The sequence below is a fragment of the Pyrus communis genome, chromosome 6 (assembly GCF_963583255.1).
Source record: "Pyrus communis chromosome 6, drPyrComm1.1, whole genome shotgun sequence".
NCBI classification, from domain to species: domain Eukaryota; kingdom Viridiplantae; phylum Streptophyta; class Magnoliopsida; order Rosales; family Rosaceae; genus Pyrus; species Pyrus communis.
In genome coordinates this window covers 25948846-25962334 of record NC_084808.1, presented here as the reverse complement: position 1 = coordinate 25962334, position 13489 = coordinate 25948846, and the positions used below count along the sequence as shown (strand labels likewise).

The window sequence follows — 13489 nt, the reverse complement described above, 5'->3', positions numbered from 1 at the left end:
GTTGGACGGAAAAGGATTATCTCCGAATTCCTTTCTCCTAAACCCTCAAATTCGGAGATCTGGACAGTTGAAATTTGATCAAACGCTACAAACATAGGTTTACTGTAAAAATAATAATAACTTTAGCCGTTAGATTAAATTTAATGATCCCGATCTCCGAACTTGGTAGATTAGGAAGAAGAGAGGATTCCTTTCCGTGTTGGACTAGGACAATACTACTGTTTTTCTTGGGTCGTAATAAATTTTTTGGGCCGATTTGGAATTTGAACAAACTCAAATTTAGGCCCAACTTCAACCTAAAACTCACATGGGCTGCAAGTGGAGGCCCAAAACGTACAAACAAAGCTTTAGCAATTAGTATGCAGGCTGATACTCTCGTAGAACCGATCAATTTAGCATTAGCCGGCGACGAGAAGGACTTTCATGCAACAAGATAATTGTAGACAGTGATGGAGTCAGTATAGAGTTATTAGTTGTCTTTATTATGCACATCAAATGCTTGATAAAATGCCTCACTTAGAGTCTTTGGAGTCTTCAACATTACTCTACAATTTCCTGTAGCCATCCTTGACAAGAATCTACGTATCATTGTAATTGTTGACATATGTTTGTATCGCCTTCGACAAATTTTACAAGAACCGACATGTTCCTATCAGGAGTTTGACGAAATAGTCCAATAAAAATTATTAGGTTGAAATCATGACCCTCTTATTTGAAAATTCTAACTCCATTACTGATTATAAAAATATTTCAAAACTCATCATGCACTGTCATATAAAAAGTTAAAACTTATAACACAATAGCATCTCCTTTGTAAGCATCCCTATACCATATATTCCCCAAATCATCATAAGCATCCTCAACCATTTTTACATTTTTGGCCTTCACTTACGTTCCACGCACACAAATATAATTGCTGTTGCTTGACACTGCTTTTTGCCCGCTTGCCGACATCACTCTTTCGAAAACTTATGAGGCAAGCAGACCCTTTTTTTTTTTTTTTTTGGGGTAATGAGGCAAAACGACTTTACTTGAAAGAAAGGGAATTGAATTCCTGAAAAAAATAGCCAAAAATTGGAAACCTAAAACCAGTTGATTTGTCAATGGTTCATACTTCTTATCAAGGGTTGCATGTGTTTTGTGCGTACACGTACTATATATACAATTCCATGCAACACAAGTAATTTTAGCGTTTATTACTCGAAATACTAAAGTGTCGCAACACTTTTCTATCTATAATAAAGGACAGATTTGTCACACCATTCTTTTTATATACGTTATTGTGAAACTCACTTCGTAATATGTTTTAATGATTTGGATTGTCTATGATTTAGGTATCTTTCAAAGATCATTTATACCAAAAAGTACCTAAATTTGAAATCATACGACTGTTAGTTTAAGAGTTTAGTGTTTCTTTGTAGAACCGTATTGGTCCATTTTCTTCACTACAAATGAATGTCTTAATGGTATCTGAAACCATGTGACGGTTGGATTAAGAATTTGGTGTTCTTTGTAAAATCATATTCGTCCATTTTTTTCACTAAAGAGGAATGTCTTTATGATTTTGGATTTGTCTAATTTTTTTGTAAGGATAATCTATGAATGTTGTACGATTCAGATCATTAAAATACATTCTGAAGTGTGCCCCAAAAAAAAAAAATGTCAAAAGTTATATAAAAAAAAAGGAGAAATTAGGTTCACATTCTTCCTTTTGTTACTCCTTTGATTAAAACCTTATTCATTTCCATTTTTTGATCAAGGTCCTAGATATTAATAGCATCATTAATTATTTCAACAATTAAATATTTTTTATTTCAAAATATATTCATTTAATGTTAAAAATGTTACAATTAGTATATTTATATTTATGGTTAAAATTTTTTTCATATATTTTTAGTTTTAGTTTGTACCCATTTTTAATTTGCAACCCTTTTTTAATTTGTACCAATTTTGTTTTCAGTTTTAATTTGTACCCATATATTAATTTCTTTTTGTGCCCATATTTTATAAAGTTTTTTCTTGTATTTGTACCCATATTTTTTTATTTATTTGTACCTTTTTTTAATTTTGCTAAATGTACCCATGCTAATTATATGTACCATTCATGTAATTTTTTTCAAAATTTTAATCTTAAAATGTACTCGTTCTTAAATATACCAATTTGTTATATGTAAAATGTACCCTTATATATATATATATATATAATCTATTCAATTTTTTTTCGAATCCATTTTTAAACTTATATGGGTACATTCTTTTTTCTTTGATTTGAGATTATATCCATGTTAAGTTTAATCAAAGAAATTTACTAATTTTATTAACCCTAATATCTTTTTTTTTCTTTTTTTTTGCGATTTTGAAGAATGTACCCGTGTTTTGATACAATCATTTTGTTATTAATTTTGATGAATGTACCAATGTTTATATATATATATATATATATATATATATATAGACACACACACACACACAATAGTATATTTATATTTTAATATTTTTAATCCCACAAATTATGGTTTTTTATTTAAAATCTCATTAATATAAACAACTATAAATTTTAATTTTTAATTTAAAAAATATAGTAACGTATATATAAATAAATTATCACATTAATTTCAAGGACTTGGATCAAAAATTGAAAATCAACAAGGTTTCAGTCAAAGAATATTCATAGTTAGGGACCGTATCCAAAGTCTTCTTAAAAAAAAAATTATGTTATGGATCCATCTCCTATAATATACATCAATGATTTGAATATTGCGTAAACTATCATACATGAATGATCCATAAAAATTAATATATACATATACTCTTTTTAATAAAATCCAAAGAGATTTCAATTTCGAATTTTGTTACCATCCTTTAGAAACACTACAAAGTAAAATGTTTGATGGACTGGTTACAAGTTGAACAATAAAAAAATAAAATAAAAAATTGGAAAGCAAAAGTAAATATGAACTCCCTAAGCAAAGAAAAATGGTCCATAAAACTCTTCATATCCTCGGAGGCTTCGTTGATCGGCAAAGGGATCTTAGTATCTTAGAACATCTTGGTTTTGAAGAATCCTAGACTCCTATACCTTGAATTCATCAATTTAAAAATTAAAATGAATACAATTATTCTGTTTTATTTCTTAATTAGTTGGAGGTTGACTTTATGTATCGAAAAAGACATGCATGCATTTTAAACTCCACCATTTCATACATTAGCTTTGGAATTTTTTTATTTTTTTATGATAATTTGGACTTCATACTATATAACATATAGCATAGTTGGTACATGGTTTGGATTCATCCTAAAAGAAACGCTAAGGACATTCTCTCAAAAGTAGGATTTTTTATAGATTTTTTGTCAACTTATGTTTTTAATACAATTTTTTTTATAATAGATACAAAAATTGACGTTACAATGTGAAGTGATGGAAAATTCATGAAAAATCTCATTTTTTTAGAGAGTTCCCTTAGTATTCTCTTCATCCTAATGTATCATTATGTTACGTAGGAAATATTTTGTGTGTGTGGTGTTATTCACACTCAGTTTTACCTTTCACATACTTAATGTAATTTCTATCATTTGATCTTGTTCAATTCCGATAACCGAAAATTAAAAAGAGTGTGTAGAAGTAAAAAAAAAAGTATGCGGATAGCACCGCTATAATAATATATAATTTGTATCTTATTTCTAGATTTAGAAGAACGAGAATCAGCTAATAAAAGGTGGATCTTGGTTTTCTACTTGCAGTGCAAATTAACTGACTACTTTTATAAGCCTAACAAAAAAATATTGACAGCACTTATCAGACGAGTAAAACTGTAAAAAGCAAAAAACTGGTGTGAATATTTGCAACTTATATAAGCATAGAACGAGAGCAGAATCTAACCACCCAAAAATTCCTTGATTTTCTTCTTCATTCCTTTTATTTTTAATTAAAAAAAAAAAAAAAGTTCATAGCACGTCGCTGAGAAATCACAAGATTTTCCCGGAAAAAGGAGGAAGCAAGGGGAAAATCGAAAATTGCCTTGCGGTTGCATTGGGTCGTTGAGATTTTTAATTGGGTTATGCATTTAACTCGTGAAATTTCAACCTCCAGCCTCTCCGCGCCGATTCTTCACACAAAGTTTTGAACTTTTTCCCGTTTCAAAATCTGGGCTTTGAGGGCTCCCAAGTGTGTTTGATTCGGCAATGCTGGATTGAAATTGGGGATTTCGTGAGCTGAATTTGAATTAGGGGGTTTTGGGAATTTCGGAAACGATCGATGAAGCGGCGATGTGGTGTGTGAAAGAGGAATGGAGGTTAGATCTGAGGGCGGTTTACAGGTGCGGTGCGAGAAGATTCCGGCGCCGGTGATTGGGCGGACACGGTTGCAGGTGTGGTTCATTCGGGTGTGTTCGAGCTTGTTCCTGTGGACGTGTTTGGTTCAGTTAGTGGCGGTTGGGGAGCTATGGCATCCGCATTTGCTCTCGAATATAACCCATCGGATATCCGAAATCACGCAGGTTCCACTTCCGGCGGTCCCATCGCCGCCGCCTCTTCTCCCCGCCAGTGAGTTTTTAGATTAAAACGAAAGCTTTTTCTTTTACTGTAAGTTGTTGGATGGTGCAGATAATTTTGCTGGTGTTACTTGTATTGAGCATGAATGTGATTGTTGGAGTTGGTAATTTGAGATTAGTGCTCTACTTCAATTAAGTTGTGTAAATGTTACCGGCTTTTGTTATGATTATCTTATGCATGAATTTGGACTTTAGTTCATGAACTCAGAGTTTAGGCTATGAAAATTGATATTCGATTGAGGGATACAAACCGATTTGGCAGCTTTGGCGGGTTTGTTTGTTTATAAGTGTGGATCATTTGAGGTTAAGAGAAGGGAGTTGGTTGTTTTTAGTTGTTGGTGGAGAATTTAAGGTATACGTGCTCATATAGCCATATAGGTTGTTGTCTAATTTTTCCCGGCTCACTGCAGACTCGGAACCTTTTATGGGGTGAGTGTGGCTGTTAGAATGACTCATCAAAGAATGCCGACAACAACTATAGTTTTGGAACTCTTTTTATAGTGAATTTGAAATCTGCTTTTGTGAGAAGTTCGTTATTTCAAGGTTTTGATGAAATTGTTAAATAGGTTGTGTGATTCTAAGTATTACACTGCGATTTTTTTTAATGTTATCTTGAAATATTATAATAACGGGGATATATGAATATGAACTCGGTAATACAATATGGATATGTATGCCTAATGACCTGAGTTTTGCAGGAAATTATACAAGTAACGGTTTTCTTAGAGTTTCCTGCAATGGGGGCTTGAATCAAATGCGTGCTGCGGTTTGTGCTGTTTTCTTCTTTACCTTTCTTTATTACTTTATCCTATGTCTAGCTATTGACCGAAGCTTCTGCATTTCAGATTTGTGACATGGTCACTGTTGCCCGGCTTTTAAATCTTACGTTGGTTGTTCCAGAGCTCGATAAGACATCTTTCTGGGCTGATCCTAGGTAACAGTCCTTGGTCTGAATGAAACTGTGACTTAAAAAACTGATTCGCTTCAGCTTATTAATTTCAACTATTGGTATTTCTATTGCAGTAATTTTGAGGATATCTTTGATCTAAGACATTTCATTGATTCACTGCGAGATGAAGTCCGAATTGTCAGACGACTTCCAAAAATGTTTAGTAGAAAATATGGACATAAACCGCTTGAGATGCCTCCTATTAGTTGGTCAAATGAAAAATACTATCTTGAACAGGTTTGTGTACTCTCTTCCCAGTTTATTTTGGCCAACAAAGTATCTGACTTTTGTATGAAGTTAACAACTTTCTATAGAATCTTCGTCTTTTAACTACTAAATTGGTGATACCTTGTTTTGTTAACTATTTGTCATCCTTTGGATAACATGCACTCACTTGTGCATAACGTAGAGATGCAACTAAAACATATTCCAAATTGTTGTGTGATAAAACTGATTTAATGTTTTCGTTTATTGGGTTTCATTGAGTTTATCTATTCTCTCTGCTTCCTGATTGAATGCATTTGATTCCGTATGCAGAAGTTTCAATTTTTCAGTAATCATCCTGATTCAGTGCCTTGAATCCATTATGCAGATATTGCCGCTTGTTAGCAAGCATAAAGTGTTGCACTTTAACAGAACAGATGCACGTTTGGCAAACAATTGGATACCTCTTGATCTTCAGAAACTTAGGTGTCGTGTTAATTTCCAAGCACTGAAATTCACTCCCGAGATTGAGGCTTTAGGGTACAAATTGGTTCATATACTTAAAGAAAGGGGACCTTTTGTAGCTTTGCATCTAAGGTACGAAATGGACATGTTGGCTTTCTCGGGTTGTACTCATGGCTGCACTGAAGAAGAAGCTAACGAGCTCAAACAATTGAGGTTTGTCGTGTTCAAAACTTGACTATTAGTTTTGTGGAATGTTCCTTTGAAATTCAGCCAACAAACAACCTTCATCAGTATTACTTATTATAGTTTGCTTGATAAAAGAGACATGCTTTAAGCATTATTGTTCCCATAAAAATATATTGAGCTTTCCTTACATGCAATATATATTGGTGTATGTTTCATTCAGATATGCATATCCTTGGTGGAGAGAGAAAGAGATAATGTCTGAAGAGAAGAGATCTCAAGGTTTGTGTCCTCTAACACCCGAGGAGAGTGCATTAATATTGCAAGCCTTGGGGTTTAGTAAGGACACACAAATCTATATAGCAGCTGGTGAGATTTATGGTAGTGAAAGGAGACTTGGTCCGCTACGAGCTGCATTTCCACGGATTGTGAGTTGGTCTTCTAAATTATGTATCATGTCTTTTTACTATTGTGCGTTTGGGACTTCTGATATTAGTTGTTGCACTGAATGGTTGTTTAAACACTTGGGTCTTTTTGCTTGTCCGTTTTAGGTTAAGAAGGAAACACTTCTTGCTCCGGAGGAGTTGTGGCAGTTTCAGAATCATTCATCTCAAATGGCAGCTCTCGATTTTATAGTTTCGGTTGCTAGTAGTACTTTTGTTCCTACATATGATGGGAATATGGCGAAACTTGTTGAAGGTCACCGAAGGTATGCAAATATTCACAAGTCGGTGCAGGGTTGTGTACTATAAATACACACTTCCTAATTATATTTCATGCAGGTACCTTGGGTTTAAAAAAAGCATCTTGCTCGACAGGAAAAGACTTGTAGAATTATTGGACTTGCATCTGAATGGGACACATTCGTGGAATCAGTTTTCGGACGCTGTACGTTCCGTTCATGAGAAAAGAATGGGACAACCAACTCGACGCAGAGTCATTGCAGACAGGCCAAAGGAGGAAGATTATTTCTACGCAAATCCTCATGAGTGCCTCTGCGAGGAAACGAATTGTGACGACTTTAGCCCTGGAAACTCAAGCGAAATCGGATGACTGCAAGCGACCAAATCTGGAATCAACCTTCCACAGAATTGTCTTAAAGAGGGGTCAACAAATCCGTGTGGCTGTTCATATTAGGGAAGCATGTACACACACATGAGAGTTTTGTAGGAAGCGGCATAAAAAGGATTCAAGTTCCCAATTCGGGCGTCTAAAGATGTATTCATTCGTTTTTAATCTTTCAATTTGTCCATATGTTTCTTTCGTTTTCTCATGTATTTCACAAATTGACACGAATTCAGCGGTGTTCGGTTCTATATGAATTATAATTTACAGGAATATAGATGGAAACGTTTGTCCATTGATGAAACTACTGCTAATTTATGACTTATCCCTCAGTGACATGAATTTTCCCTACTTGGGTTCCCAGAAGACTTGTGTCTTCAAGCTCCCCGCAGAGGCCGAGATCCTTGAGCCGCCTTTCCTGGTAGTATTCCGGTTGAGGTAGTTCTGATTCTGTGTCCTTGAAAATCCCATCAATATGCTGCAGCACCTTCTTCTCCCCTTGCCTTATTCCAACAGCAATCTCAAGCCTCGGATCCAGTTTTGATTCTTTCAACTTATCAACTTATCATCCTGCAATGAAAGATTTGTAATTCAGTTGTTACAGATATATTAAAGCATGCAGATATATCAAAGAAGGCAGAACACCTCTTCGATGGTGGTGGGATAGCCGGAAAGAGCGGATTTGCAGGCATCTTGAACTACTCTGCATATGAGCTCTTCATTGGCAGGGCTCACCGGCAGTTGAAGGTGGTCCCAGATATCGTTCCTGAATATAGATTCCAAGAGGAAGGCGTCGGTCCCTCCAAGAGCTACCAGCCGCAGATATGGAATCAATGCAGGTGGAAGCGAGCTCTCCAAAAATATGTCGAAGTATGCAGTTTCTCCCAAACCATTTTTCTCAGCAATGTCCAGCTTGTCCTCATAAAATCGGTCTGGTTCGGAAATTTCCAGCGTTAAGGTAAATCCACTGCCATTAGTGTTGGAATCTATGATTCCGAAGTCCAAGGCAAACTCAGCATTGCTCTTGTTTATATCGTATTGGGAAAACTTCGCCTGCACGCCCGCCTTGACAGCAGCGGGGCTCCGTAGCGAAAACAGATAATCCCAATAGAAAAGACCTGCTGCTCCTTTGACGTCATATGCATGTTCTTCTGTGGTTATGCTGGAACTGTGGTTGATCTAACAAAAGAATGCGTTACTTGATATCCAAGGAAACGAGCAAGAATCATAATATTCGAAGATCGAGCTGTTTGCATTGGGAATTCAAGAACTTACAAAGTCTGCAAGAGGGATCAAAACAAGATTCTGACCGCGGAGGCGGGAGAATGCCCTCGATCTGAGTATTCCGAACGCCCAGAAGAAGTCGTCCATTGTGATGGGAGAAGGAAAAGGCTGCTTGTTAGGGAGGATGGTTTCTTGTTCCAGTTTTAGAAACTCAGTCCGCACGTACTCCTTTACACTCATTGTTGTGCTCGAAAGTTGGGTTCCTGCAAATCTCAGTTCAATCAATATCCGACCAAAGATTCAAAAAGTTGCAACAATCAACATGTTTGATAAAACTTACTGTCATTTTACTTTTAGAAAGCACTTTTAAAGTGCTTTTCCCACCAGGAAGCACTTCCGGGTGTGATTTTCTAACATACTAATTGCATGTGTTTTTCTACCTAAAAACACTGCCAAATATTATTAGAAGCGCTTTTGTTTTCTTGAAATTACATTTAGAATATTTATAGCTAAAAGCACTGCCAGACACGCCGAAATGAATGAATTGCAGTTGTAGTGAGTGGCTAACCTTGAAGCTCATCAAGCCCCTCTTCTGACCTGAACTGAAACCCATCAAAGACAAATTCTTTATCAACCCCCACAATCGAATCCGCAAACTCATTAAAAACCGAAATTTCCATCAAACAAAATTACTACAACACCCAAAACCCACCAGGACACAGTCGAGTTGGTCGACTCGGGAAGGATGTCAAGGTAAGTCCGCCACTTGGAGTCGTCTCTGCTTTTCTCTCTGATCAGAAACAGAGCAACCGACACCCACTGCTTCAACCCACTGCAGACACTTCCGACCTCGGAGGCCGAGACGGTCTCTGGGTTTATCCAGAGCCTCTTGGGTACCTCCAAAACGACCTCGTTTTTGGAAATGTCACGGTGGGCGACGAGCCCCATGCCTTAGGGGACCAAAGCAGGCTTTGCGGCAAGGTACTTGCTGGAGACCACGCCTTCGTCCCGGAGCCACTGCCAGAAGGTTTGAACCGGAGGAGGGAGCGACGGGTCGCATTGCATGCAGTGGGGAGGAAAGAGCGGTCACCGCAAGGCGGACGGGATTCCTGAGATGGGTTGGAGTTTTTTGTTAGTGAAAGCTTTGTTCTTGGAGTGGGGAAGAGGAAAGTGGAGGATGAAGAAGATAAGAGTGAAGAGAGTGTCCATTGTTTCTCTCTCTAACTCTCTCTCTCTCTCTCTCTCTAGATATTTGCAGTGTGGATTTTATAGATTGTGCATGCGGATAGGATATTTGGATGCGCCACCAACTGTTAATCCAATGCTAACGGTTTTACGTATGACCGAAGAAAAATTACAAATGTGACATTTTGCCACTTCAAGAATTAAAAAAGAAAAAAACTAGAATTTTAGGTAATTAATTTCTGTACACATTTTTTTCTCTAATGATTTTAAATTGAATAAATTAATAAAGAAATAAAGAATATAACGAAAAGGTGTGTGCGTAGGGAGAAAAAAATGTGTTTGATTTTCTAAATAAAACGCTTTATCGTAGTCATGTTCAATGGCGAAGCCAGAAATTTTCCCGGAGGGAGGGGCTGAATTTTAGAAGGTAAAAGCTTCCAAAAAGTATCGATAACCACATCATTTAAGATAGTAAATAATATTAATGTCGTTCATAATTTGTCAATATAAACAAGTTATAATGTCGTTCATATTTTGTGGTACTTTCCCTAATAACTTGGCATCATTCCTATGGAACTTAGAAAATCCTCATCCAAATATGAATATGAATGCATTTAGCCAATTTTAGATGTGCCCTACCAGGTGATCCGTTTGTGAATGATTGTGGCCGTGTTAGCTACGGTGTAGTGTTGGTCATGCGAGTTGGTGGGGGCAGTGTGTTTCAGTGTAGGTTCAGAGGAATCAGACGTCCAAAGAGGCGGCTTATCACTCTTAGGGTCGAGTTTCAATGACCAGAAGTGCATCCACACCTCTTTGCGTCTCTGTGGCTCGCCACTGCGCGCACAGTGTCTGCGCAACTGCAACAAAAAACAAGGCTTCTTTTTTTGAGAGAGGAGGGGCGGGTACTCGCTCTTGGGCTTCATTTCCAACGAAGGGAGGGGCGGCCGCCCCTCCTTGACCTTCTGTAGCTTCGCCCTGCTCATGTTGGGTCTAGACCCAAATTTACATGTGTTTTGGCACTTGATCCTTCAAATTTCGTTTTATTTTGTAGTTGTCAAATTGAAACATGGCCTATTCAGATTATTTTCCCATAGATAAATAAAATAAAAATCTCTGAATTTGATCGTAAATTAGGAACTATATCCAAAATGGTTTAAGATGAAAATGGGTTTAGCAAGAAGGGGATAACCACTTTAGGAAATGGGTTTGTGGGTTGTGGGTGGGTAATCACTAAGAAATGGGCTCTACATTGTTTCAATACTCGGACGACTTCTTCTACCATCCATTTTTCTTCACACGCTCTTATAAATGCTTTGCTTCTAGTAGATTTTGGTCAATCCACACAGCAAAAAGAATTTGAGTGGTTTTATCATGAACACCCAAGTTTCGTTTTTAGACACTTTTGATTTTTTCACACCTAATTTTCTCTCACGCATTTTTTTGGATAACTAAAATAATTTGTTGTTTATTTTGAACAAACGATATTATATACATTAAGATGGTTGAGGAGTAAGTTAAGCCTCATTATTGCTAAGACTTTTAAAAGGAATACCACTAGATTATAGTATTATGTGACATCCAAAATAATTTATTAAAATACACTTCTTTTCCTTTTTTATAAATTTAATTTTCTCCAAACACCCATTCTGCCATTTGACTTTCCACCACCAGCGCCACATCCTCGACTCGGCCTTCAACGACTCATCAGGAGCCTCAGGCATCTCATTAGCAACCACAAAAATTAATAGAAAAAAAAATACATAAAAAAAAATTCCAAAAATATGCAGATAACTAATTACCCATGTTTCTTATTTCTCACGTATTCAAGTTTCAAAACATCAACCTTCTTCTAAACACTTTATCTTTCTGTTCTTTCGTCTTGTAAGTAGCGGAGTCAGCATGAGATAATTAATTGCTCATAATTATCATACATCGTATGGTCAGAAATCATTGTAAATTTTTTTTTATTTAAAATTGAATATAAACAGTACCTGATGAAAACTGACCGCATGATGTACGATGAACAGATTTAAATTCATCAGAAATATATTTAATTAATTAATCACTAGCCTTGATGAACGCGCTCACGTGTGTGTAGAATGCATTTTTAAATGTATTTATATGCGTAAATTGACAAAAGGAAAATCAAATATTTGAAATAAATGAATACTCTTAGATTATGCTAGAAGAAACCCCTCACAAATCAATTAAAGCAGTTGAATTCATAAATCAATTAAAGCAGTTGATTTCCCTTTTTTTCTTTTTTTCTTTTTTTCCTTCTTCTTCTTCTTCCTCTTCTTCTTTTTTCTTCTTCTTCTTCCTTCGGATTGGGTTGGGGTTGTTTTTTTTTTTTTTTTTTTCTTCTTCTTACTCCTCCTCTTTCTTTCTGGGTTGCAGGAGGTTGGGTCTGTGGTGGGGGGACGAATTGGGTTTGGTTTGGGGTTTTTTTTTTTTTCTTTTCCTCTTCTTCTTCTTCTTCTTCTTCTTCCTCCTTCTTTCTGGGGTTGCAGGAAGATGGGGAAGAGAGAGAGGAGGGAGGGACAAAAGGGAGGTTTATTTTTTAATTTTTTTATGTACGTTTTTTTATTATTTTAATATTTAAATAGTATTAAATAATTTTTTTTGTTTTTAATAAAAAATGGGTCTCGGATCAAGCCACGTCATCATTTAACTGAGAAATACACGGTCAAGCTAACGGAAGGTATAACATTGACACAAATTCTAAAGATGAGGTAGGACATTGTCAATTTTAAAAGATAAGGTATGAAAGTGTCGTGACACCAATAATTGAGGTAGTTTTTTGTACTTTACCCTAAGATTTTTTATGTACTATTTCTTGGGTACTTTGACTATGTAGCAGTCATGGTTAAATACGATTCACCTGTACGACTTTCTTGCTAAGAAGATTATTCAACTTATGATTAAATTAAATCATCAACTATTATATTTGCCTTAAGCCAAAGTAGTAGGGTTACGATTATAATATGGACAGTTGGGTCTTGCGTTGCTCACCAAGAAATTGGTTTGTTGAAAACATGAAAGTGAAAGGCGAGAAGAGGCAAAACAAGATGTCGTCATGTAATTAGTTTGTAATACTGTCATTTTGGTATTTAGTTGCATGTAAATAATATAAGTTGGAAAAAATGAGAACCGTATATCCTTGGTAATAATATAAGTTGGAAAAAATGGTGTACCACTTGGTAATAACAGTATTACTTTATATTCTTCCAATCTGGCTCTGGTTAATGAGAAACGTATATCCTTGGTAATAATATAAGTTGGAAAAAATGGTGTACCACTTGGTTAGGACTCGAGGGCATCCCATCACTGAAATATCATGGGAGTACCTCATCTTCAATAAGTTGCAATTAACGTAGTCACATGGTTTTAGCATACAAACTTACTATAATAACTGTTCATTTTCTTTAAAACCGACTTTTTAGAAATTATTTTTGCAAAAAATAGTTAAATTATACATAATCCATGTATAAAACAAATAGATAATTTTATATCAAGTAATATTTACATAATGAATCGTTCATTTATTTAATGTTATGAATAGAACTAAAAGATCTTCTACTTGATTGAATATTCGCAAAATACAATCTTATGATGATTAATAAATGAATACTTTCAATTAGGCCTTAGTAAAACTACGTTAATC

At 35.7% G+C, this 13489-nt stretch overlaps 1 protein-coding gene and 1 pseudogene across 1 annotated transcript; one reads left to right on the top strand and one right to left on the bottom strand.

Moving 5' to 3' along the window:
- Nucleotides 1-3899: 3899 nt before the first annotated feature.
- On the top strand, nucleotides 3900-7818 carry LOC137737635 (rhamnogalacturonan I rhamnosyltransferase 1-like). Its single transcript, XM_068477176.1, has 8 exons — nucleotides 3900-4542; nucleotides 5249-5316; nucleotides 5396-5484; nucleotides 5574-5736; nucleotides 6092-6381; nucleotides 6575-6779; nucleotides 6903-7060; nucleotides 7134-7818. The coding sequence occupies exons 1-8, from the start codon at nucleotides 4287-4289 to the stop codon at nucleotides 7402-7404; spliced, it is 1500 nt and encodes a 499-aa protein (XP_068333277.1). The 5' UTR covers nucleotides 3900-4286; the 3' UTR covers nucleotides 7405-7818.
- LOC137737636 (ribulose-1,5 bisphosphate carboxylase/oxygenase large subunit N-methyltransferase, chloroplastic-like) lies at nucleotides 7765-9849 on the bottom strand (annotated as a pseudogene).
- Between the last annotated feature and the right edge of the window lie 3640 nt (nucleotides 9850-13489).